The sequence below is a fragment of the Phyllostomus discolor genome, chromosome 7 (assembly GCF_004126475.2).
Source record: "Phyllostomus discolor isolate MPI-MPIP mPhyDis1 chromosome 7, mPhyDis1.pri.v3, whole genome shotgun sequence".
Lineage (NCBI taxonomy): Eukaryota > Metazoa > Chordata > Mammalia > Chiroptera > Phyllostomidae > Phyllostomus > Phyllostomus discolor.
In genome coordinates this window covers 40,749,728-40,777,547 of record NC_040909.2, presented here as the reverse complement: position 1 = coordinate 40,777,547, position 27,820 = coordinate 40,749,728, and the positions used below count along the sequence as shown (strand labels likewise).

Genomic DNA, 27,820 nt, shown 5'->3' with positions numbered 1-27,820 from the left:
GTTTTCTAACATCTCATTCACTATAGGACAATACTTTTTTGGCTCCTAGCTTTTTATAGTGAACCCACTCAGCCTTTTGTCATGCCCAGGGCTATAATCTTAGCTCTTTCCTCTGGAAGGAGTTTAAATCTCAGCCTGTCAGGCTTCTGTCCAAGTGTAGGTTACTGTGGGTTGCTGAGACTATTCTTCCTCCTCATCTCTTAGATTTGACTTCTCTCATTTCTGGCGTCTGGGGCAACTTTCTATCTTCCTTTCAAAGAAGGCTATGAATTTTAAATGATTATTATGTTTCACAATTATATTTTCTATTAAAAGGTTTGAACCTCAATATTTGTTTCTCTTTTTCTACTAGTTTTTAATATGACATACTGAGTTTTCAGGCAGTACATTAATATTAAGGGAGATCACCCTTAGTCATCTGTGCTTAATTTAATGGCTCAATTTTATTCATAAAGTCATGTTATGGTGATTATTTCATATTTCATACTATCTACAAATATATCTTCTGACAGTAAATTTGCTTTTTAACACATGGAGTAAAGTCATATGCATCACAGTATTTGACAAAAGGCTCTGTAGAGCCCATTTATATGTGCTATTTTTAACAAGTTTAAGAGTCAATGTCTAGCCCCATTTTCTTCTTTTGTGAATGAGTAGCTGAGTCCCAGAGAGAGAGCATGACTTACTCATAGCCATAGCTGGTGGAGAACTGGACTAAAATGCAGAACTTCCAATTAAAACATTTCCCACCTCTTTGAGCCTATTCTCTCATCTGGGAAGTCAAGAATTTAGGTTAGACGTGGAATCAGGTCCTGATGCACTAGCATGTGACCTTGGGCACATCACTTAACCTCTTTGGGCTTCCATGTTAATAAGCCCTATTCTCTAGACTTCAAGTGACTTTCAGGAATATCAAACAGCCTGACATGTACAGTAGAGCTCTAAGAAACACAAGGGCTGCAGAGAGGTGCATGCAGTTCTGAATTTAGACACTGTGACTCTCTCTTGCTAGTAGCAGCTCCTCCTTGGTTAGGAAGAAGTGTGCTTTGCAAACGCAGTGTGTTTTGATGATTGGAGCAAGGATTTCTTCTGTTTATGAGTAGCAAGATGATGGGATCTGATACATCTTAGTTTTCAGGAATTATAACATTTGATGTTCTACTCCTTGAAAACTCACTGGTATGTGAACCTCACATTCCACTTCCCTCACTTTTCATATACAGGCCAAATGCTGGAAAGCCCTGCAGGGCAAGCGCTGAGTCTTGCATAATGTTCACAAAGAGGTCAAACATAGTTCTGTCTCCTTGATTAGAGCCTTGGCGACATCCCAAATGTTAGAGGCAAGTGGACACAGCTCAGCCTCCAATGAATAAATGCCCAGTCCTTGCACTTCCCACCCTCCCCTGCTCCCAGGAGGCAGTTTGCATAGTGGGAAACTCTCAGGTTCAGAATCAGGGGACCCATATTAAACAGAGGTTGTGTCTCCTTATGCCAGCGTTCCTTCAGCCATAAAATTAGGGCCTCAAGTGTAGTCTCTAATTTTCAACTTTTTCACTATTAATAGTCATTTAGTCTTCTTTCCTCCCTTTTGATCCATGGCCATGCACTAGTTCATGCTACCAGGAAGTTCCTATTAGCAGTTGTATGATTAATACTTGATTAATAATTAGCAGTGTGTCTGATTAATAAAAGGTGGCAGATCACAGGAATTAATTCTTTAGTGTCCTTTGTAGAAAATGAGTTCCAGAAAGAGGTGATACAATTTATCTGTGGAAATATGAATGTTTTTATATTATAAATCATCTGAAAGGGTGGAAGTCACATATTTACAGGGTTATAGATGATAAAATATTAGGATTTCTCAAGGCCATGAGAATAAGTAGAAGAAAGGGTCAGATGAATGTCATTCTAAGCAAGTATACGGTTAACATCCTTAGGGGGATAATCTAAACTACACTTGATCATCACCCAAGACACAGATAACATCCTCTTCCACCATACCACCCCCATGGTGGCTTGCATTGCCCAGCACATAGTAAGTGCTCACATAATGCTTATTTTAGAAGTTGGTCATCTCGGCACTATGCTCCTGGCCAAGACAGTAGGTGCCATAGTGATTGTTTATACCTCAAAATAGGTGACAGAGTGGAGAAGACACAAAGAGTGAAAGAAAGAAAGGGTTCTCTAAGAAAGACAGGTGAGGAAAATAACAGATATGGGCTTCTTAGTGAATGCCTCAGATGGAATATAAAATGAGTCCATAAAATGGTACAAAGCATAACTGGGGGATGTGTACTTACACATTTTTGTACATGGCTCCTCCTACCTTGAACCCTGGACATTTGTTACACCTCATCCATAAGAGAATTGTGACAGAATGAGGTTTAAGAACTGCTCAGACAAATCCATGAACTGCAGATGGATGATCTAAGGAATTCAGACCTGGTTTTAATATTTGAGGTGATATCAAGGAGGGGACAACTGAGTCCCAGAAAACTCCTAGGTTTTATGTTGAGGAATGAACACTGGCCTTAGCTGCTGTCACCTGCACAGGGCAGGGACTTCCTTAGATTACCCCCACTGATGTGATCACAAAGCATACGTCTTCTCACTGAGTGTCCTGGGAAGCATTTCCCTCCCCTCTCTGTAGATGTGACTCTTCTCCTCAGTGAGCCCACTAGTTTCCACTGTGGGGATGGGAGCTTCCTCTCTGTTGTCTCAGTGGTTCTGCCTGCACAGGGACACCTGTGTAGCACCACCTAGATCCCACCCTTGACATTTTACTGCATCTGCTTCATCACAGACCTTTTCAAGCCTTCGATCCATCCATCCATTTTATTTTATTAATACATTTTAAAGTAAGTTGCAGATACTAGCACACGTTAACTCCCTAAATACTTCAACATTCATGCCTTGAATTATTTTTAAAATTATCATTCTTAGTTTTGTTGCTCAAGCCCATGCCCAGGGAAATGACTGAGGAGGTGTGAAGAATGAGGACAGCTCTCCTTTCCTGATAGCTTTGCCCAGAGCTGCTGCCACAGTCCTGGAGTGTCACTTGGGAGGGAGTGTTGTGGCAACCTGTCACATGTCCTGTTAGTCCACCTGTGGGGTTAGCTATCCCTCCTGTCTCCTCCTCCTCCAAGACCTTGCTGTGGTTAGGAAGATGACTTTAGATGTTGCAATGGAATGCCTGCCATGCTGTTAATGCTCCGTCATTCACCCAGTCCTCCAGACACACTCTGCCTTCTGCCCTCTGCCCTAGGTGCTCTGGGCTTGCTGCTTCATTAGTCAGAATCTCAAGGATCAGGTATCATTTAAAGCTGTCACCTCTCTGTTCAGATGAGCAGAGGAGAGAGGATGTGGATCAGGTGGCCATGTGACCGTGAAGGTTGGTAAGGATGCCAACAGGTGGCAGGAGAACAGTATGTGAGAGGACTCAGGCAAATCACTGAACATCAGGCACCAAATCCATTTGGACATTGGGCCTGTGAGGAGCAGATACAGGAGGAGGTTACCGGTGCGCCACTCTGGTCACCCTGGACATTCTCCTCTTGGCTGACATGGTGGCAGTCTCCTGGGAATATTAAATGGAGGGCTGCAGGGTCAGATCTAGGTTTGAGTCTTCTACTTGCTGGCTGGCTGATTGAGAGGCACTTCTATAGCCTCTTGGGCCTCAGCATCTTTATCTGTAAAGTGGAGATAATAGTACCTCACTCAAGATGTTGTGAGGATGAAATGAGATAAGCAGTCAGCCTAGTAAGCCCCCAGCAAAGAGAATGAGGTTTGTCAGAATTGGGGGGCCAGGTTTTCTGCCACTGAGATGATACAAGAGAATCCACTGCTTTCTTTGTTTAAGGGCATCTTTAAACCCCCAGATAGAGCTCATGTGGGTAGCTTGCACAGCTCCTATAAGGCCCATGAAGAGGTAGTGGGTGTCCCTTCAATCTTCACACTTAATGCCACCCAAGGGTGAAGGTCCCAGGGGGGCAGAGAGGCCCTGAATGAGACCTGCAGAGCCCACCTCCCTGGGGTTCGTCTGCTGGGCCTGGGAGAGGATGTGTGAGCTCAGGAGTAGGCCAGGCCTCCTGCCCCTCTTCAGAGCACTCACACGCGGGTGGGGAGGAGGCTGGGGCTCTGGAACCAGTTTCTAATACTTTTTTATGCTTATTCTCCTGACACATGCCTACGCAGCCCCCAGACCCTTCAAAAATGTTTTCTCAAGCCTGAAGTAAAGACCCCTCTCTGGCCTCTCATCCCCTCCCATGGGTTGCAGCACCTACTGTGCCAGGTGCCAGAGTGTGCTCTACATGCATTCTCTTACTTATCTCCAGAACAATGCCAGCAGCTTGGAGGCTGATGTTATCCCCACTGCACCCAGGAAGAAACTGAAGCTCAAAGAAGTGGCCTCCCCCAGGTTGCCAAGCACCAACCAGATCTGTTTGATGTTGTGATCTGGGAAGGTGCTTGTCTGACTTTGTTTTCCCTCCTGTACTGGCAACATTGCATGCCTCAGAGCAGCAGACTGGGTCTTAATTATTGCTATATTCTCCATACCTGGCAGACATAAGATGCTCTGAAAATGTTGCTGAAGGGAATTGACTCACTAATTGTTAAGTTTCTAGCAGCAGAAACCCTTACAGACTTTTTTGTCCTACTTCCAGTACAATTGCAGGAGTTTCCTCACTCCAGCCCTGACTGCTTAATTACCTCTAGCAATAGAGAGCTCATCCCAGTGTCAGAGCTCTCAGCCAAAAAGGAAACTCTTCTACTGCTGACTGTGACTGTCCTTACTTCCTAGCCACCATGAATCCCCTCTGGGAGGCTCCTGAGGCCGGAATTTGAGTGCTTTTCCTTTCACTATCAGAATTCCATTTCACATGGAATTGAATAGCTTTTTCTTACATCCCCCCTTTGGCTGCCACAGGCATTTTCCCATTCAAATTCTGAGCAACTTCCAGCAGAACATAAAGTGATGAACGAAATACGCTCTGTGAATTCATGGGTCCAGGAAGGTGTGTTCTATCCCCTCTCTCAAGTCTTTGCTTAGAAGCATCTCTGCTGGGCAACTTCACATAGACCTTTCTTTCCCCTGCCTCTAGGCATTTGTTGATACTGTTTGTACCACTAGAATATTCTTCTGCTTCCTTCCATGCCAGGACAAGTGCCAAAAAATCCATTGAAAACATCTGTCTCTGTGAGGGTAGTGTCATTCTCCTCTTCCTTTTGTAAAGACCCTGCCCCTTGCATTTGACTTGAAGTTTGTCCCTAGTGCAGGGCAGGAGCATGAGCTCCATGGTGTCATAGCCTTCCCCTCATGGGCTTTTAAGACTATAAAGTTGAAGCACACTAAGGAAAATTAGCCCCATCTGATCCTAAAACACATTCTTGCTGTGTAAACCTGGGATACCAAGGCTAGAAGACCATTTCTCTCATGTCTCAGCTCACTTACCAACTTTGACTGATGATAGACTTCTTCTACCCATAGGTGGACTAAGGGCAAAAGAGTGCTGTGGTTAATTAGCAGCTTTGGCCATCAGAGGAATGGGATTGATTAGCAATGTCTGCCACAAGCAGGAATGGGGTAGGATGTATGTGCCATATACTGTGTTTTGCTGTGTGTAATATGCTGCCGTGTATAATGTGCACCATGTTTTTGGCCCAAACTTTCAGGAAAAAAATCTTTCATCTAAATGTATTAGTTATTTATATTTAGACACTTTTTTTGTATTATAATGGAATTTCAGCATTTATTTTTGAACATACAGATATTATTACTTTCTAGAGCTACACTTTTAATGCATAAGCATAAACAATTTAAAAACATTTATGTATATAAGGAATTAGTACTACCCATGTATAATGCACATTCTTATTTTTTCCCTCAAAAATTAAGACAAAAATATGTGCATTGTACATGGCGAAATATGGTATTTGCCACCTCCATTGCAGTCCAGTTTCCTTACTTTGCAGATTAGAAAACTGAGGTCAGGAGAAAAGAAAAAAGAAACTGTAGGGAGAACACACAGAAACTTTCAGGGCAACCTGGTCTTGGAACCTGGTGTCCAAGACCCTCTCAGCCTAGCACATTCTCTACTTAACCTGGTAGCTAGGACTCTGTGTGAGCATTAGTACGCCATTCCTATGTCCTGGGGGCTGTAAGTACCTGCGGGCCTTCAACAAATATTTCTGAGTGTTTGCCATGTACCAGGCGGTGTGTGAAGTGCCAAGTACATGCAGCAATGAAAAAAAAACAGATGAAACTCACTGCTCTCATGGAGTTTCTGTTCTACTTGAAGGAGCTAGACAATAAACAATGAATATAATAATGTGATTAAATGTATTTACTTTTCTATGGGCAGATGTAGAGGTGGCTGCCTTAACCAGTCATGGCTGTTTTCTTTTTTGTTTTCCTCCCAAGGGGTCCTTTCTTCAGACTAGAGTGTTGGTGATAGCTTGGGGAGCATCCTGGAGTGCCCTTTCTTTCCCTGGCTCTCTGCCTCAAACCAGTTCCCTGATTATTAGAAGAGAGAAATGGTTATGGTGGGAGATGATGAGACTTCAAATCAGCAGCTTGCTCAGCTGACACAGGAGAACATTCCAGCTCAGGGCTTGGTTGGGAGCTAATGTCTGCTTTGGCCCAGGAAGACCCTGGCCTTGTGCTCCCCGGTGATGGGTTTGGGGTTCTGTAACCCCACCACTGGTACCAGCTCAGCCTTCCCCTGCTTCAGTTGTTCTCAACCAGGACTAGGTAGGGCCACTGTCCAGGGGTCCCTTAGAAGTATGTGGGGATTGGATTCTGGTTTCCATGATGACTGGATCTCCTCTAGCATTTAGAGTGGAAGCCAGGGTTGCTGAACCTCCTACAACGAATAGGCCATTCCTGCCCAATGAATTGTCCTGTCCAAATGCCAGTAGTGTTCCCCTAGAGGAGCACTGTTAGGGGAAGACCTTGTCCTAACCTGTAGCCCACTGAGGCTACATAGAGAGCTCTAAGAAAAGCTCAGAGCTGAGAGTGTGCCATTTTCAGGCCTTGCCCATGTTTTCCATCACTCCAAACCTCCTCTGTTTAGTTCTTTAATAAAAATGGGTTGCAATTATTTCATGCAATGGATTAAGGGGTAGGTATGCATAGCCCCCAGGATTCTACCACATAAGGCATGGAGGTCATTACCATTGGTGCAGTGCCAGTGACAGCACTGGCAGTGGGCAGTGTCCATTCCCTCTGTGCTCTGTGACAAGGACATGGCTATCTAGCCTCTGGGCAAAGGCCCAGCCACAGTGACCCTGCTCCCTCTTGCACACAAAGAGGCCACGAGAGTCAGCCTACATACCCAGGCTCCCCCTGCAGAACTGAACAGCTCTTCACCACCTGCAGTGCAGCCCTGCAGCCCAGTGACAATTTACTGGCAGGGCCTCTGGCAGGGCCCGAGTTAGCCCCCAGGGCTGCCGGCCCAGGGAAGTGCTTGGCACTGGAACCAGAAACTGCAGAACATATTTCTAGTGGGGCTTCCAGGCCAAGAGCTTCTGCCCCTTCCCACCACTGTTCCTGCTGGCCTTTTGGCCTGCCCAGCACATTAGCATTTAAATATATCCAGAGTCCTCTCCCCCCAATCCTGCTCCCCACATTGAGTCCACCGGGAGGGAGCACTTGAATCCTCCTCCCTGTGACTCCCTTCTCTCATAATGGCCATACTGTATTCATCAGCTTCTGTATGTGGCATTAGCCAAAAGAAGGAGTGAGGGCGCCTAGCAACCCGGAGGGGGCTGAGAAAGAGGTGGGAAGGAAGTGATTTTCATGTAATTATTCACTTCTACAAAAGCCGTTGTCAGGTACACACTGGAAACACAGCTGTTGTATTATTCTCCTAACCTACTTTTAATCTTTTAAGAATCTTTACGAATATAAAAGGCTAAAAGAAAGAGCTTAGTTCAACCATTTTCTGCCAGGCCATATAAGTTATGTTTTTGCCTCAACTGAAGGCTCTGCTAACAAAAGTTGTGTTATGTGTGTTTTTGGGTATATGTGTGTAGTTTGTTTGAAGAGAAAATGTTAAAGGAAAAGGCTGTGGGGCACGAGCTCGAGGAGGGCCACCAAGCCATGTCCTGGTTACTTGGATCCGGCTGCGAGCATATTGGGTCTGGAGGTTTTCATGCATCTTCTTAGCTGGGTACTGGGAAGGCAAGGAGCCTGGGAGCAGTGAGATGTTGGTTCCCTCTGCCCCTCACTGCTATACCCATGTTTGCTGCCTTAAGGGAAGGTGAATCTGCTCTAGTAATGGGCACTGCCACGTTCAGTGCTGTTCATAAAAATGACAAGTTCATTGGTGGAGAGGGGGCTGAGATGGTGGAAAAGATGTAGGAGCTTGTTTTCATAGTAGAGTTGAGAAGCATTAGCCACCCAAAGAAATCAGATTAAGGGACTCGCTCCAGATACCTTATATTCACTGTATCTTACTTTCACAGACAAGGAATTGAGGCTCAAAGAGGCGAGGTAACTTGCCCAGGGTTACAGAGCAGATAAGTGGAAAAGCCCTTTCCATTAAGACCCAGCAGGGCTCGCAACCAGGCACCTGATAAAAGCCATCTCATTTCATTGAGTCCCCTCTGCATGGTGCTTCAGTGCCTCTCCCAAGGGTAGGCCAGGTTCTGGAGGGCAGTTCCAGAAGTTCAATTTGTCCCTTAGTCAAAGGGACCTCCTAACACAGTGGCCAGCATGTACATCTTTCCAAAGCTAGATGGACAAGTAACTTCACCTCTCTGGGTATTGTTAGTTTTTTCACCTATAAAAAGGGAATAATAATAACACCCTTTGAATTGAATCCCTGTAAAGTGCTTAGAACAGCCCTGGTATGTCATAGGTGCTGACAGAGGTGAGCTCGTGTCACCATGATTATTAGCATCACTGTCATCACACACCTCCTTTGCTGGTGTTTTTGTGGCAGGATGAGTTAACACTGCACGTGTCAGAGACCTCAAAGTGTCAGTGCAGCAAACACCACTAACACCAGGGTATAGAGTGGAACTACCAGGTCCTCCTGCTGGGGATGGTTTTGATGACAAGCAGAAACACTGCTTTTCTGCCCTGACAGGTGGCTCTGTTTGTAGACCTCGTGTCTAGGGAAGCTTCTTTTTGTAGCCCATGCTGCCTTAGACACCATAGAAAATCACTCTTTAACCTTAATTCTCTTTCAGCTCCCAAGGTAGCAGCTGCACCTTCATGGGTTGAGTGGACCCTGGCCCCTACTGCCCTTCACCCTCATCTCTTACAGCCCCCTGCTCATTCTTCTCCACCAGATGTGCTACAGCTCAGCTGCCTTGTGCATGGTCTGTCTCTCCTGCTAGAATGGAAGCTCCCTAAGAGCAGGAGCTCCTGGAACTATTCCTGGCACATAGTGCACACTCGGTGAATGTTTATTGTGGGGGGAAGAAAAAAAGAGTCTTTTTTTTTTCCTTTTAGATGTTTGAAGACCAGCATATCCTGGGGAGGAATCAGTGTTGACTAAGCACTTGCTGTTCACTAGAGCTCATGGCTGGGTTTCTGAGCACTTCAACAACACTCTCCAAGAGCCAGGCACTGGGCTGAATCTTGGTTTCAAACACATCATCTTATTTAATCTTTTTGTGTATGAAAGAAAGTGAGGGAGGTGCTAATCACCAATGTACAGTAACCTCACCTCAACTTCCCCAGTCAGATAAGTCACTTTTCTTGAGGTAAGAAAGACATGAAGCCTTCTCCCTCAAACTTCTAAGAGATTAGACATTCTCCTTAATGCTCAAGGTTAAAATGTGGGGAGAAGGTGAGAGTGCTTCCTCCCATACACACAGAGGTCTCTAACCTGAGGATAATGATGCCACTGCAGGGCAGCGTGTGGGTCACAGGACATAAGAAGGTACCTTGTAAACTGTAAAGTACTGTCCATGTGGACTGGGGCAGCATATGATAAGCATCTGTCATCAAAAGTATGTGTGAGTAGGGAAGAATTTGTCCTTACTCATCATCCTTCCTTACTTCTCCCAGTTAATATCATTGAGGATATACTCCATGTGGCCCTGTGCTGGGCCCTGAGGGTCTACTTATAAGGTAGGTTGTATCTCAATCCATTGCTTTCTGCCCCTACTATGTACCGGGTTCATTGGAACCAGTTGCCCTGAAAGAGGTGAGGTTGCCCCAGAGCTGGAGGGCGGGACCACCCTTCTTCTGAAGGGGCTCCGCTCCCCTGTTCCCATGCAAATCTGTCCTCCAAACCTCTGAATGTGTACTGCCCACAGCCACGCTGCCAGAACGCCCCCCATTCATTGCTGAAGAACATAGGGAGTGATCCGTTTCTCAGCTACTGACCCAGCTTCCTTAGGGTTTATTTTGTGGAGACTGTTTTCCCTTCAAATTGTGTTGAGAAATAGGAAGCCCTTTCTCCACTGAGCTGCCCCCTTTGTAACATCCTGGGACATGCTGGTCAGTGGGGCTCAGTTGCCTGGTCTTCCTTTCATTGAGGTGGGGTTGCCTTTGTGCTGTTTGACTTGACAGCCACAGAGCTGTTTAAATCCCAGCTGAGACTCCAGGCCTGCTTGGCATACCAGGAGGTCTCAGCGCTTCTCTGTAAAACCCAGAGCCAGAATGCATTGGGTTCAAACCTCACTCTTTCCTTATTAGCTGTTTGACCTTTTTTGTGTTCATTTCTTGTGTATAAAAATAAAGATGAAAATACTTACTTAATGACATGGTTCTGTAAATTATGAGATCGTGTACATCTCATAAAGCTTCAGGTACACAGTAGGTTTTCAACAAGTGTATCTCAAGTTTTCTAGTCTTGAGGCACCACCAAACTAGTAGATGGGTTCATGAATGTTCTTTTAGCCTGTTTTAATTAGCTTCTCATTTCTACTGTTGTCAAAACATTGCCATGGCTACCATGATCTTGTTTGATTCCTGAGTGTTTGTGGAATACCTAGTTGAAGGAGTAGCCTTAAGACTTGAAATAATGCCTGTAGCAGAGGTAATGCTATGTTTTCAACAACCATTTATTGTTTCTCTTCCTGGTTAAATGGGAAAACTACATATCCCAAACTCCCTTCCATTTAGGTTAGGATCACGTGACTTAGTTGTGGTCAGTGCCATGTGAGCAGAAATGATATAAGCAACTCCCAGGCCTGACCCTTAAAAACTTCCAAAGCAAACCCCCAACTCTCTGGTCCTCTGCATCAGAGGCTGTGTTGACATGGATGTACCAGCAGATAGGAAAGCTTGTGTCACTAAGTCACTGGGTAGAAGAGAACCCCTTCACAATCTGCATCTGGCTTTGTGTGAGCAAGAAATAAACTTCTGTTATGCTAAGCCATCGAGACTTGGGGGTTTATTGTTTAATCCTGCATAGCCTATCAGTGATTATCTTAACAAATACAGTAGCTTCCTGATGAATTAATTAATTCTTACCCAGACCGAGTGGGGAGGCTGACATGGGGACCCTGTTTCATTTTCTCAACCACAGGCATATGTTTAAGAACATAGACACACATTGGTCACATCAGTCTTTTAAGGAGTCTAATAACACAGACTCCCTGTGAAGGCATATTATTCTTCTTTGTGAATCTTTTTCAGGGAAAACTAATCCTGAAAAGTTTTGGGCTCTGCATGCCCAGTGAGTATACACCTCAGCAGAAAAGTTGCTATTGGTATGGGTTTTCCAAACGTGAAAAATAAAAATCGCCAGTGAAGAAAGTTTTGGATCTGGAGTCGGGGAGATGTTAAGTTATAATTAAAGTTCTGATGACTACCAAACCTGTGTCTCTAGCCTAGACTTAGACATTTAGCCCTAGACTTTCCTCCTGTCTCCCACACATCTTACTGTATCTCAAACTTGCCCTGCCCAGAACTACACATACCCATTTCCCCATTTTATACCTCCATTTTAAAAACTGGCTCATCCTCTAGTTTGTACCCGCATCTACCCAATTGCTCAACTCTGGTTATTCTGCCACCTTCATTCAAGACCAATCTTATTTAATCTACCCTCTAAAGATTTATTGAGAACCATGGAGACAAGAGAGCAACAGGAAAAAAAAGTTTTTAAAAATATTTCTCAGAATCTCTTCACCCAAATGAAGAAAGTAAGACAGTAAAACAAACAAACAAAAACAATGGATAGCATAACTAGGTGGCTCCAGGGACTACAAAACATGAACAGGTGGGGCCAAATACCAACAGCAATAATACCTGCATGAAATCGACTCTGTGGGATGAGATGAAGATGAAGATGAAGACAAAGGGAATTCAGAAGAATGAGATCCAGGAGACCTAGAAATCTCTAATGTGTACTCACCCCTAGGAGGAGAGGACTCTGGGAGTAGAAGCTTGGTGGAGCTATCTGAGGATGCCAGCCAAAACTAGGAGGGATATATTCAGGCTCCAAATCATAGGTGAGTGTTGGAGAACTGTGGGAAGTTTGGGCCGAGGTCTGGGCCCTGGGACTCTAGCGACTGACCACCTGAGGCTCCATGGCCAGAGACACCCACACATTGAAGAGCAGGAGATGCTACAGGAAACAAAAAGAAATTTTGAATAAGAATGGAGGAAGGGAATAGAGAACAATAATTTCAGGAAGTACCATCTACACGGTCATATTTTTAAAGACTTTTTGCTAATAGCAGAAGAGGTAACCCTGAAACTGTGAGGCTAAAAAAAAATCTACCCTGGATTACCCCTATTCCTCTACACAAAACCCTCTTCTAAGAATACAGAAAAATACATCTCACTTACAGTTGAGCAATAGAAAAAAATTGTGCTCAAATCTCATGCAAAGCTATAAGAAGAATTATGAACACAATAGTGTCCCTTCAGATAATAAATGAATTTCACAAAGACAGACCCATAAAACATCTAAACACCGAAACTTATTTCAAAAACAGCTAAAAGAAATTAAACCAACAGATGCTTTGAAACAATAGCATAAGTGGAATTGTTAGACAAAAAGAAGCTTTGAAAAGGTGGCTTATGAAAGGAAAAGATATTTCAGGAGAAATAATTAAATAGAAGTAATAAAGCAGTGAACAGACATCATGGGTAACATAATATAAGGTAAATAGATGATGGAAAGGAGAAAAATAAAGTCAGAAAGGAGGACATTTTTTAAAAAGATTTTATTTATTTTATTTTTAGAGAGGAGAAGGGAGGGAGAAAGAGAGGGAAAGAAACGTCAATGTGTGGTTGCCTCTCATGTGGCCCCCACTGGGGACCTGGTCTGTAACCCAAGCACATGCCCTGACTGGGAATTGAATTGGCAACCCTTTGGTTCACAGCCTGTGCTCAATCCACTAACCTACACCAGCCAAGGCAGAAAGGAGGAAATATTTTTAATGCAAGAAAAAGTGATAGGTATAGGAGATAGACAAAGAAGATCTAGCCTACAAACAAGCCCCAAATTAAGAAATCCAAAGCAACGGAAGAAAACAAATACTAAAAACAGATTTTTCCCCTTGAAATATGAGAACAGATTTGAATTTGCACCTTGAATAAGTATATTACATGCCTGGGAAAATCAACCCAGAATAGTCAACATTAAGACATGCTGTAATAAAATTATTGGACTTTAAAGAAAAAAGAAAAATCCTACTGCTCACTCATACAAAAAGAGTAAGGGCTTGTAAGGGGAAACAAATTAGAGTGGCATCAGACTTTTCTACAACAGCACTCTGTGCCAGTAGACAACTAAGCAGCATATTCAATATTCTCAAAAAAAAAAAAAAAGAGAGAGAGAGAACCAAGGATTTTATATACAGTTAAGTATGAAAGCCACAGATCAACTATTAAGAATGTGCAAGAACTGTGGAAATGTTATTTTCTGTGAGCCTTTCCAGGGGAATTTACCAGGAAGCAAACTACAGGCAACCATATTGACTAGACAAGTATAAACATAAAGGCTAGGGGTGAGCATTAAATTTGTAGTCATCTGTAGAACTCACATGAATTAATGGCTATGAGGGAGATAATATTTTTTAAAGATTTTATTTATTTTTAGAGAGAGGGGGAGGGAAGGAGAGGGAAACATTGTTGTGTTAGAGAGAGAAACATTCGCCTCTCCCATACCCCTAACTGGGCACCTGGCCTGCAACCAAAGCATGTGCCCTGACTGGGAATCAAACCAGCGACCTTTCAGTTCGCAGGTTGGCACTCAATCCACTGAGTCACACCAGGGCAGGAGATGATATTTAATGGTTGTATGTTCTGTTGGTGCAGATACAGTACAAGTGTTAAAAATTAGGAGAGAATGGAGTGTGTATATGAAAAGTAGAATACATTTACAGATTGCCTTTAAGTGTTAACTGGAAACAAATTGACTTTTTTTTTTCAAATTAGATGTCAGAGGAAAAGGAAGGAAGAGAAATAGAGGCTACTGACTAATTTCAATTTTCCTCATGGTAGGAAACCAACAGACATTGCCAAAAAGGGGGAAGGCTAAGCATATTATATAAAGGTGTTGACTTAATGAAAACCATCAGAATAAAAATAGCAGGCTTTTCCCTACAGAGCTAGGGGAGCAAGAGGGAAAAAAATCATTTGAGAATACATTCCCCTCTCACATGGACTTTAGGCCCAACACATCTCCTCTCATTGCTTCTCTAGTCTTTAAAGATATGTATGCATCCTCCCCACAGCCTTTTCTGATTGCCCTAGCGCATGCTAATCTTTCCCCTCATCCACTACTCCTGGGTTCCAGGCACCTTGTTCTCTGAATGTTTTATCTTATCTCAGCTGCAGGCAGAGATGGAGTGCCTTGTATAATGGTGCAGTGCCTTTTTCAGAGTCTGGCACAGGGTTCTGCACACAGAAGGCACTCACTAAATGGTTCATCAATAATTTAGGGTTGGTTGTAGGCTTTAGGCTGACAGCCTCTAGGCTTTTCTAAGAGTGTAATGTTGCTATTTGTCAGAATTCTTTCAATTTGAAATAACAGCAATACCATTGAAATTGACTTAAGAAAAAGAGGCCTCTGAACTTGAGATGTTTTAAGGTAGGTCTTATTTCAGTTATGGCTGGACACAGTGATTCCAGTCACATCACCATTATCAGTCCTTCTTTGCTCTAGACTCTGCTTCTAGACTCTGTGTTGGCTTCATTCTCAGGTAGGCTCTTCTCTTCCCTCATGGCCAAGAATGTGTTCTGTTTGCAATGACTCCACTAAAAGTCCCCGGGTTGAGTTTCATTGTCCTGTTTTGTGTTACATGCTCATCTCTGACCCAATCATTGTGGCCAAGAGAAATGCTTTGATTGACCATCCATGGTCATGTGACCCCCCCCCCCCCAATCTATCTCTGAGTGAGGAGGAGGTGGTTTCCCACACGAAAATTGGGGTGCTGTTACCTGAAAAGAGGAGGTAGATGATGGCTGGGCAAAAACAACAAACATCTGCTTTAATGTTGACATGCTCGGTGAGTAAACTGCAAGAAAAATTTCCTACAAGTTAAAAATCATGGTTTGGGGGCTCATCCTTGAGACATATGGATGGAAAGCTCTCTTTGCTGTTTTCAAAGGCAGAGAGTTTATTTACCATGTTGGTGGGGGACCACTCACCATGGGGCCCAGTTCTGCTGGAGAAACCAGTTTCCCACACGGCTGGGGGTTCTCTTTCTGGCCTGGGAAGAGGACACTCATTTTTCAGAGGCATTAAAAACAAGCATGAGACTAGGGGAGCACTGAGCATCCCTGCAGGCATCTCCTATGATCTGGTTTTGTTCCTGAGTTACCAGCTGTGCTGTTTTTCTTCTCTGTGTGTTTTACTGGCCTCTGAGACTTGAAGAGAGTACCAGTGCTCGCTGTACCTTGGCACTCTCCCCTTTCCAGGCAAAATACATGTATTTTCTCTCTCTTTGGGATTTTATTACCCAACTCAGGTAATTTGGGTAAAGAGAATCCACTGAGATACCAAATGGGGAAACAGTACGGGAGAACTTAAAAACAGAATCCATTTTTCTCCTAAATCTTCACCACATTTCTTTTTCTGCACTGGACCCTTCCTATCAACATTTAAGCATCTGAAAGTTTCTACCATTTTAAATAAATCCTCCTTCCCTGGTCAGTGTGGCTCAGTTAATCAGAGCATCATCCTGTATGCCAAAAAAATTGAGGGTTTGATTCCCAATCAGGGCACATACCTAGGTTGCGGGTTTGATCCCTGGCTGGGGCATGTACAGGAAGCAACCAACTGATGATTCTCTCTCGCATTGGTTTCTGTCTCTCTCTCTCCCTCTCCCCTCAACCTCACTCTCCTCCTCTCTCCCTTTCTCCTCCTTCAGCTCTGTAAAGCAAAAATAAAATAAAATAAGTCCTCAGGTGAAGATTAAAAAAAATAAATAAAATTTTACCAAATTTTACTAACCCTTTCACTACCACATTATCTTTTAAATTCTCTTTAAGGCAGAATTTCTTGAAGTTTTTTATATTCCCATTTTCATTTCCCCTTCATGTTTCAACTCACTCATCTGCTGGTAGTCCTCCCATCCCTCCAATACACACGCTTTATGAAAGAGCTCTCCCTAAGCTCTTCATTTAGCTCCAAGACCCTAAACTCAATGACCCTATGTTAAAGAGGGGGGAGGTACTCATTTCTTGAGTTGAGAGGGAGCATTATGACCTTCAATTTTAATAGCTGTTGCATGATTTAAAAAAATCAAGCCAACCCCTGGAAGAGTGGCCTGTCATGTAATCAAATCCCCAAGAAAGAGGAAATAGAAGTATTTTGCCTGGAAAAGACAGAGTTTTAGGGTCCAGGAGGCACTGGTGCTTTCTTCAGATCTTTAAAGTGCTGCCACATGGAAGAGATAGATGTGGTCTGGGTGGCCCCAAGGCTAGGAAAACAGGAAGGGTGATTTCCTCTCATTTTAAGAAATGTTGTAATGGTCAGAATTCTCTAATGAAGAAAGGGGCTGCATCATGAGATAGTGAGCTCCCTGTCACTGTCAGTGATCAGGTAGAAACTGTTCCGCCAGAAGTACTCAGAAGAAAGCCCTGTGTTGAGTGGGAGGTTACACCTGAAGACCTCTGAAATTCCAGAACTGGTTAAGCATGCTTCTCTAGAGGTGAGTTTCCATGAACCACATCTGTCACTGCCAGCTTGTCTGGTATTGAGCAAGTCACTCAACCTCTGTTCTTCAGTTTTCTCAGCTGTAAAAGAGAGCTAATAAAAGCACCCACTACATAGGGTTGCTATGAATCTTCAAGTGGCTCAGCAGTAATGCATACAGGACTCAGCACCTGTGCCTGGCACTTGTATTTAATGAATATTTGCTAGTGTTTGTATTTAGTGCAAAGCCCTGTTCTCTAGATGGCACTCAATTCAGAAGCATCAGTTGCATTTGGCTTTTATTCATGGGTTTTCCTTCATAACTCCTAGCTCAAAAAGAGCCCAGGAGAAAGTGTTAGGGAAGCCACTGTAATTCCTGATGTGCACGTCATGCTGTCCACAGCAGTTTTTGTCCGAGGGGATTATAGGGAATGAGAAAGTAGTTTCCATATGTACCACCTAAGAAGCCTAAAATGCATGTATTTTGAAGAGTGGTAAACATTTGGTTGACTTTCCATGGTACCTCTTATGCTCAGGTCAGCTATGCCAGTGCTTCCCTGAACAGAATCCTATGAGTTTTTTAAAAAATATATTTTATTGATTATGCTATTAATCAATAAATAGCATAGTTGTCTCATTCTCCCCCCTTCACTCCCCTCTACCCTGCACACCCCCTCCCACCTGCATTCCCCCCCTTTAGTTCATGTCCATGTGTCATATATGTAAGTTATTTGGCTTCTACATTTCCCATATTATTCTCACCCTCCCCCTATCTTCTGCCTACCATCTATGCTACTTATTCTCTGTACCTTTTCCCCCTCTCTCCTCCTCCCACTCCCCTCTTGCTAACCCTCCATGTGATCTCCATTTCTGTGGTTCTGTTCCTGTTCTAGTTGTTTGCTAAGTTTCTTTTGCTTTTGTTTTAGGTGTGGTTGTTAATAATTGTGTTGTTAATAATTGTGAGTTTGCTGTCATTTTACTGTACATATTTTTAATAATCTTTTTCTTAGATAAATCCCTTTAACATTTCATATAATAAGGGCTTAGTGATGATGAACTCCTTTAACTTGACCTTATCTGAGAAGCACTTTATCTGCCCTTCCATTCTAAATGGAAACTTTCCTGGATAGAGTAATCTTGGATGTAGGTCTTGCCTTTCATGACTTGGAATACTTCTTTCCAGCCCCTTCTTGCCCGTAAGGTCTCTTTTGAGAAATCAGCTGACCGTCTGATGGGAACTCCTTTGTAGGTAACTGTTTCCTTATCTCTTGCTGCTTTTAATATTCTCTCCTTATCTTTAATCTTGGTTAATGTAATTCTGATGTGCCTTGGTGTGTTCCTCCTTGGGTCCAAATTCTTTGGGACTCTCTGAGTTTCCTGGACTTCCTGGAAGTCTATTTCCTTTGCCAGATTGGGGAAGTTTTCCTTCATTATTTGTTCAAATAAGTTTTCAATTTCTTGCTCTCCCTCTTCTCCTTCTGGTACCCCTATAATTCGGATGTTGGAACATTTAAAGATGTCCTGGTGGTTCCTAAGCCTCTCCTCATTTTTTTTAATTCTTGTTTTTTCATTCTTTTCTGATTGGATGTTTATTTCTTCCTTCTGCTCCAAATTGTTGATTTGAGTCCCAGTTTCCTTCCCATCACTATTGATTCCCTGTACATTTTCCTTTATTTCATGTAGCATAACATTCATCTTTTCATCTAATTTGTGACCAAATTCAACCAATTCTGTGAGCATGCAGATTACCAGTGTCCTGAACTGTGCATCTGATAGGTTGGCTATCTCTTTGTTGCTTAGTTGTATTTTTTCTGGAGCTTTGATCTGTTCTTTTGTTTGGGAGATTTTTTTTGTCTTGATGCACCTGTTATGTAGTGAGGGGCACAGTCTTGGGTGTTCACCCGAGTGGACCAACCCACGTGGCTGGGTTGTGATGCTGTATGTGGGGCAGGGGTCTGAGAGGGAACAATGGCACTTGCTCTGCTCTCTGCTGGCTTTTAGTCACTTCTCTCGCTTCCCACAGGCAAATTGGGCCTTTCTGGTGCTGATTCCCATGTAGGTAGATTTATGTACGTTCTAGGACCCTGTGGGCCTCCCCACAGGTGTTTTCAATCAGTGGTTTGTGACTTTATTTCCCTGTGCTGGGACCCTGGGTTGTGTGGTCCATCCCACTTCCCCTTTGTTTTGCCTGGTTTATCTGCAAGCGAATGTGGGACCACCCGGTCCACCAGCTGCAGCCTTGCATACCCCATTCCACAAGAGACTGCCTCACTGGGTCCACCAGCCACCACCTTGCTGCAAGTCCTTTCCACTCCAGCTGCCTGACTCTGCCCCTCCTATTGGTCTGGATAAGTGTGTCTTCTTTAATTCCTTGGTTGTCAGACTTCCATACAGTTCAATTTTCTGTCAGTTCTGGTTGTTTTTGTTTTTAAATTGCTGTTGTCCTTCTTTTGGTTGTGCGAGGAGGCACAATGTGTCTACCTATGCCTCCATCTTGGCCAGAAGTTCTATGACAGTTTTTTCATAGTAGTCTTAGTCACAAAGAAGAAAAATGACTCTTTGGTTCAAATGTGCCAATGAGCATGCTCCACATCCCAGGGGCCTACATTCCATATTACGTAAATCCTCTCAACACTCTCGAAAGGGAAGTTCATTCCCACTTTGCAGATGAGGAGACAAAACCTCAGAAAGGTTAAGTAGCTTTTCCATGGTTACACAGCTGAGGCAGGCCCTAAACATCCTAGTTCTTAATAAGTGAACTGCTATCTATAACCTCTGAAAAATTCTGGGATTAATTAAGGAAATTTGTATTTAATCAAATGGTTTCCAAGAATAGAACTCCTAAAAATCACATTCCTAAGAAGGTTAGGAAGTCTGGTTATCCCTTTGTCTGGTCTCATCGGAGGATGTGTATGGATGGGGGATTTCAGGGAACAGGGCCACTGCACATCTGACTTCTCTCTGTGCCAACTTCTTTGTGCCTTTCTGCAGGTCTGGGTAGATGCTGGAACACAGATCTTTTTCTCCTATGCCATCTGCCTGGGTTGTCTGACTGCTCTGGGAAGTTATAACAATTATAACAACAACTGCTACAGGTGAGCATTTTCTTGGGCCCTGCCAGCTTTCCACCAAGCCCTGAGAGCTCTTCACTCTGCCTAGACAGCTTGTGTTTGTCTCCACACCTTATAAGGCCAGACAGATGGCTGTTTCTCAGCCTCTCCCTGCCCCAGTGTCAAAGATAGGCCATGGAGGAGCTAGGGAAAAAACAAACATTATCAGAGTGCATTCCAGGCTGCAAGCGAATCCACTTTGGAATTTTACCCAGGCTTCCGTCTCACTCTTTTTCCCAGGGTAGATGAGTGGCTTGCCCAAGGTCATGCAGCTAGTAAGTAGCAAAGTTGGGACTTGAACCTATGTCTTCTGGCACCAAGGGCCTTGTTTTTTCTGCCTTCTGTTATTAAACCTGCTTCCTGCCCCTTCCCACTTGACAATAGGGTCCTTTCCTGACCCACCTGGAACAGCCAGTGCCCTGCATGCCCTTCAGCCTGACAGGCCTCCCTCCCTGGCCTTTTGCAGCTGGCCACGCCCAGCACCCAGCTGGGGCTTACGGGGAGATGAGCCCAAGGCTGTCTGACCTTGGCTGCCTGGCTCTCCAGGCCGGCAGTCTGAGTTCTGCCACAAGGCTGAGACTCACAGGGGTCCAGGGACTTGCCCAAGGTCACCCAGCAGTGCATGGTACAGCAGAATTTTGCATCCTAATCTCTAAGTCTAGGCTCCTGGTCTGTTTACTGATGTCTCTGCACCCCTGAATTAGTGCCTGGTCACAGCAGGTGAATATTCAGGGATGACTGGACAGCACCTCCCTTCCTTAGAATCCAAGAGCTCCCTATTCAGGTATAAACTCATCAAATGATGACAATGAAGCCATCTCTGATCACAGATTAGTTGATAAAGGAAGGGTTTCAGCACATAATTCTGAGATAGGATAAGTATTGGAGGGAAATAATCAAGGTAGATAATCATACTTTCCTTCACATATGCGCCATACTAAGCATCAGACTGTTTAAAGAGTTAAATATTTTTTAAAAGGAAACCATTCTAAAATGAGGAATAAAATTCCAGTATGCATGATTTCCCCCCCACACCAAGCAATTCTCAGACACCAGCTGGGTGTCCTTCAATTAAACTCAATTCTGATACTGTGTACCCAGAGATGACACCAAATCCCACAAGTTAAGGACTGAGTCCTACAAGACTGCCCCTCCCTGCTACACACACCAATTGCAAGTCCAAGTTGTGATCTGTGCATCTGACTGACAGGGTTCGATTAAATTGCTAGAACAGCTCACAGAATTCAGAAAAACATTGTATTCACTAGATTACTGGTTTCTTATGAAAAGAGATAACCCAGAAACAGCCAGATGGAAGAGATGCATAGGGCAAGGTATGGGGGAAGGGGATGGAGCTGCCATGCCCTCTCTGAGTATGCCACTCTCTCCGAATCTCTGCATCTTCACCAGCCTGGGAGCTCTCTGAATCCCCTCCTTTGGGGTTGTGTGTGTGTGTGTGTGTGTGTGTGTGTGTGAGGCCTCATCACATAGGCATGATTGGTTAAATCACTGGCCACTGGTGATAGAACTCAATGTCTAGCTTTTCTCCCCTCACTGGTGGTCAGGGGGAGGCATCCTCTCTGAAAGCTAGCTTCATGATCACTTTATTAACCCATTTGTTAAGTCAGCCATGTGCACTGTGTGTCTTACTGTGAGACACTGGAATTGGTACCTCGGGAGATACAGCAATGGCACAGCAGAAGTCTATAGTTTGTAAATTGGGGGAACTGGGGCACCACAGAAGTGAAAGTGAAAGGTCCAACGTGCTGAAAAGAACAGCTGTTGTGGAATCCAATACAGTCAGGCAGCAAGTTGTGTTGGTCCCGCGGGCCTTTGGGCAGAGAGGTGATTGGGCACAGCTGCACAGAGGTGTACTGCAGAGGCCACATGTCAGACCAGGCTGTCCAAAAGACCCTTTCTGCCTTCACGGTCTTCATGGGGAGGCAGGTCTGGGGAATGAGATGTGAAGCACTCAATCAGCCACAATACAAAATGGAAACCATGGGCAGGGAGAGAAAGGCCACGGGACCGGGAGAGCAGCACAGCAGACCTCGAGTCCAAGTTGAGTGCCCACCTTGGGATACTGGAGAGGGATGCTGCCTGCATAGAGCTACAGCACATCAGCAGTCGGCATGCGGTGTGGCCCCTCTGTGCTGGGCACTGCAGAAATCACTCAGTCACCGTCAGTCACCTCCAACTAGGCTGTCAGCTCATGAGGACACAGGCTGGGTCTTCTTGTTTGCCACCATCCCTTGAGTCTAGTGTGGTGCTGGCTGACATGCAAGGAAGTGTGGAAGGGACACACCATTATACAGATAAGGAAACTGAGTCCCAAGGGTAAATCGCTTGCTCATGTTCACGTTGCCAGTGATGGAATGTGGCTTGGAACCTGGACCTTTCTAGTTCTTGCTCCCCTGTTCATCACTCCCAGGGATGATCAGTTCTTTCCTCGCTACAGCAGTTGGTATGGATTCAGCCAAGACTGCCTTGCTATCAGGCTGTGTCTCATGGCAGTGGCAACTTTCTTCCCCACTGAGCACGGGGGTGAACATGCTGGTCACTGGTGATCCCTTCTGCTTCCCCATCCAACAAGCAGGTTTGTCCTCCTCTCCTCAGCAAAAGAAACTCAGTCCCCTAGGTGATGTTCCAAATCCAAAGGCTCATTTTATTTCCTTTACCAAATGGTTTCGAAAGCAGTTCTTCCCAGCGCAGAGGGAGTAAATTAGTACCCTCTCTTCTGACAGCATAATGGCTTCTGGAGGTCTTCAAAGCTGGCTCAGCTGCTGCCAACTTCACAGTGCTTGTTACATAAGCTTTTCACCTAGAAGGTGGTCTGTGGAGGAGGAATTAGAGGGATGTGGACAGAGGAAACCAGGCAGGGAAAATCCTCACTTCAGAACACAGGCAGCTGAGCTCCATCCCCTGAAGGTGTGGGTCCTCTGGGGGTGGGGGTACGGGACACAGGGCTGGGAGCAAGCTCAGGTCTTGCAGGGCTTCCTGGTGGTGTGAGTACACCTCTCGGGAGGCCTCTGGGGCAAGATGGAGACTTTGCGATAAAGGACATTTGTTTTTTAGCAACCATATGCTGCCCAGAGATACTTCTCCACAAGTCAGGGTTTGGAAGTCTTGATTCTTAGGGAGCATCCTTTGTGTGTAAGTGCTAGAAAAACCGTGGGCTTGGTGTTGGAGATAAATGGATGCACATCTCAACTTCACCACCAGACAACTGTGAGACCTGAGGGTGTGCTGCTCCTCCCTGAGCCTCCAGATTCTGTGACACAGTGCTCGAAAAACCCTAGCACAGAACTGAACACATTGCAGATCCAAATTATACAGAATTCCTGAATGCAGAGGGCATGAAGAAAACGCTTTTCTCACCGGCACCACCCTGTTTCCCACTGTTGGGTGAGTCAGTGTCAGGAAACAGGCATGAGGAGCAACCCCAGGATTAACTCTGCCCTCACCCTGACCTGAGATGAATTTCCTTTTGAGAGGAGGTACATCAGGCTTGCAGATAAAGTCCCCAGGTCTACCAGCCCATCCTGCATCTACACTGCCAGAAGAGTCCTTTAAAGGAACCTGTATTAGTCACTCCCTGCCACAGGAATGCTGTATCATAAACAACCCCAGAACTCAGTGGCCTACCCCAACAAGCCTTTGGTTTTTATTGCTTCCAAGTCCGCCGGTCAGCTGGGGAAGTTCTCCTTTGGGCAGTGGATTGAGTGGAGTTGGCTCCAGGATGCAGGCCGGGCTCAAGTCTGGTCTGTATCGGTACATTCTGGGTTCAGGCGGCAGGGACAACAGTTCCCCTGCAGAACTTTTTCTCATGGCAAATCACAGAAGGGACCAAGGACCAATCAAATCACACGAGCATATCTGAAGCCTCTGTTTGTGTCACATCTGCTAACATCCATTAGCCAAAGTAAGTCTGAAGTCCATGGGGCAGGGAGATGTGCTCCACCCCAGGAAAGAAGTAGAGGGGCCACTACTTGATGGAAAAGGATTTAATCTATCATGAGGCCCAAGAGTAAAAAGATTCAGTCTACCCAAGCACCTTGGCTTAGGGCTGCTTGGAGATTAGGACCAGGGAAAAGATATTGCAGGGAAAATTGGAACCCAAGCCCCAGTCTAATGCCCTCTCCACTGTGCCCTTGACTCTCAGAGTCATTGCAAGACAACAGGGTGTCACAGTCACTGACATTAGTGTTCCCTGTGGTTGTATTACAAAAAGCATGGTGTCAAGAGAAGAAGAGGTGAGAGTCCACTCTGTTCTTGAGTCTAGTGCTGCTATACCATTGGAAGAGGGGCTGAACAAACTGCAGTGTGTTATAGATCATGAGCAGGATGTGGGACTAGTAAGGGAACTAGATGTTCAACTGAGAGAACAAAAATTCAAGGAGATATAGAGCTACTATCTTTAGAACTTCCAAGCCTGAAGGAGCTCCAGGTTATTTGGGAAGGTAGAACTAAAACTTATTAAAGAAGGCTGGTTTTGGTCAAACGTGATGTGAAAAGTTACTCTAGAAGCAGCAGGAGCTTTCAAGCAAGGGGAAAGCACTCTGAGGAGGTGATGAGCTCCTGATAGGGAGAAGCAGAGGCAGCTGGCCATCTGCAGGGACACTTCAGGCTAGTCATGTCTCCAGCAGCAAGGGGCTGAACAGGCCACTTGGGAGCTGCTCCCTTAAAGTGGAGCATCACACATGTTGTGAGACTAACTCCCAAGTACGCGATCTGCAGCGGCTGAGCTCCTAAGAGTCTTATTCTCTGTCTTGGCCTCATGAGGTGGGGGAACCTGGGGTGGGAGGATCTGGGACTAGAGGGATCCATCTTCTTCATCTTGGTAAAGTCATTTGTAGTGTGATTTCTCCTAGGTCATGGCTTTTTGCTAGTACTTCTTTGCTCACGAGTCTCACCCAAAGTCAGGCGACAATCATCACTCTGATAAATCTCTCTGTGAAGGGCCTGGCCTAGAAGGGCTGCCTTCCAGCCACAGCAGAGCAGGGACTGAGCAGTGAGGTCTGTGGGGTGCTGCTCTGGTAAAAAGCTTGGCCAGCAGGGACGTCTTCTCCCGAGGCTATGGGGAGCTTCCCTTGTGAAGCCCATGGGTGCTCCCTTGGCTGAGAAGCAGCTATTTCTCAGAGGCTTCTTCTGCCCTCCTTCCCCCCCGCCCCCTTTTTAGGCTCCTCTCCTACCAGGGATTTGGAAGAGCATTGGTTTGTCTCCAAGTGTTTTCTTTCTAGTTGTGCGCTTTCCCACTTGCCAGTCTTCCCCCCTTCCCACTCCCTCTCTATGCTTCTGGTCTGTGACCTGCCTATCTTCTAGAGGTGCAGCAGAAGCTGTGTGATGGAGGGCCAGCCACCTAACCTCTCTGAAGCACATGGGTTTTGCCAGGCAAGTGACACTGTTTGTGCCCTCACTGCCTTGCTTGCCACACAAGACAGCTATGGTGCTCAGACAGAATGTTCCAGCCTGTGCAGCCCACTCTGACCTGAGCCCCTCTAACTGCTTCCCCTCAGGGACTGCATCATGCTCTGTTGCCTGAACAGCGGCACCAGCTTTGTGGCTGGCTTTGCTATCTTCTCGGTCCTGGGCTTCATGGCATATGAGCAGGGGGTGCCTATTGCCGAAGTGGCAGAGTCAGGTAAGTGCCAAAGGTGGGGAAGGCTTTGGGTGATGGTTACAATGAAAGCACTATTTTTTCTCTTCAGCTCATTCTCCTGGGTCAGGTCTCTGGCAGTGACCCTACCACTGATTCTCACACCGGGATGCTGGGAATTAACTGGGAGGGAAACCTCGACACCTCCTCACCCCAGAATCCACGGCATCTCCAAGTTGTGTAGATTCTTCCTCCTGAATGTTGCTTCATTTCATCCACTTTTCCCCAGCTTCACTGTCTCCCCACCAGCCCAGACTCCCATCACCACTCACCTGAATGACCATAGGAATTTACTAACTGTCAGGGAAATGCAAATGAAATCTACAATAAGATATCACCTCACACCTGTCAGAATGACTATCACCAATAAATCCACAAATGACAAGTGGTGAGGATGTGAAAAAAAGGGAACCCTGATGCACTGTTGGTGGGAATGCAGATTGGTGCAGCCACTGTAGAAAACAGTGTGGAATTTCCTAAAAATTAAAAGTGGATATGCTTTATGACTCAGCAGTTCCACTTCTGAGGATCTATCTGAATAAACCCAAAATACTAATTTGAAAGAACACACACACCCTATGTTCATTGCAGCATTACCTACAATAGCCAAGATAAAAAGATGAAGCAACCCAAGTGCCCATCAATAGATAAATGGATAAAAAATAAAAAAGGCTGTGGAATGAAACACACACACACACACACACACACACACACACACACACAATGGAATATTACTCAGCCATGAAGATGAATGAAATCTTCCCATTTGTGACAACATGGATGGAACTCAAGAGTATTATGTTCAATGAAATAAGTCAGAGGAAGACAAATACCACATAATTTCACTTATATGTGGAATCTAAAGAGCGAAGTTGAAACAGACTCATAGACACAGAGAGCAAACTTGTGGTTGCAGGGGTTGGAGGACTAGGTGAAAGAGCTGAAGGGGCTGAGGAGGACAGATAAGTAGTACAAAACAGTCACGGGGTGTAAGTACAGCCTAGGGAATACAGCCAATGACACTGCAATTATGCATGGCATCAGTTGGAGTACTAGAGACACCGAGGGCAACACTATGGAAAGGATATGATGGGCTAACCACTAAGCTGTACACCTGAAGCCAATACAAAATAAAATAAAAAAAGAAATAATATTCATATTATCAGAATTGCAAAAGAAGAAAAAACAATAAACAGGTAATATTTAAAACTATAATTCAAGAAAACTTTTCAGAAATAGAAAAAAAAGTTAATGTGTACATTGAAAGAACTCTTTGGTTACTACGGAAGATTAACCCCGAATGGCCAACCCTTCCATTCACATCCTTGTGAAGATATTCCCTTTCTGAGATAAAGATAAAATCCTCGAGGCTTCCAGGCAAAAAAGATTAAATAACTTATAAAGGCAAGAGAATTAGTCTGTCATCATACTTTCCAAGACCAATATACAAAGCAAGGCAACTATGGAGCAGCATTTAAAAAGGCTATATATTCACAAAAAGAAGTGTGAATCAAGGATTTACTGTCCAGCCATTTCTTCAAATGTGGAGGCTGTAGAAAAAAACATGTTCAGCGTACAAGAACTTGGAGACATCTACACTCATTAGGAGGAATCTACTTGTGGGTGAGCTTCATCCAACCCAACAATGACTGGGAAAACTTCAGAAAAAGAACCGACAGTGAGCACCTGAAACTGTGTAAGTATATCTAAGACTAAGACCAAGATGGGGAAGAGGGTAGAGGACTAATGTAGAAATGCTGTGTACTGTTATAAAGTAGAAGTCATTCAACTAAAAAGTGGAAAGAGAAGTCAAGAGGAAAATAGAAAAATCTCATTGTTGTGGGGTTGGGCAGTAGGCTGTGTTAGAGGGTGGGGGTGGACATCGGGTGGGGACCAGGAGAGCCAGAGAGTAAAGGTTCAAGTAAGAAAACAGGGCATAAGGACATTTAAAAGGTGTAAGTGTAAGGGTAACCACTAGAACAAAAACATAAACCTTC

At 44.7% G+C, this 27,820-nt stretch overlaps 1 protein-coding gene across 2 annotated transcripts in view; it reads left to right on the top strand.

Moving 5' to 3' along the window:
• Nucleotides 1-27,820, top strand: part of SLC6A11 (solute carrier family 6 member 11) — a 133,708-nt gene that overhangs the window by 86,800 nt on the left and 19,088 nt on the right. For both annotated transcript variants that reach the window (XM_036030806.1, XM_028518917.2), the window contains 2 exons: nt 20,049-20,152; nt 25,684-25,808. In XM_036030806.1, the coding sequence (XP_035886699.1) occupies nt 20,049-20,152; nt 25,684-25,808 (229 nt within the window). The remainder of the gene's footprint in view (nt 1-20,048; nt 20,153-25,683; nt 25,809-27,820) is intronic.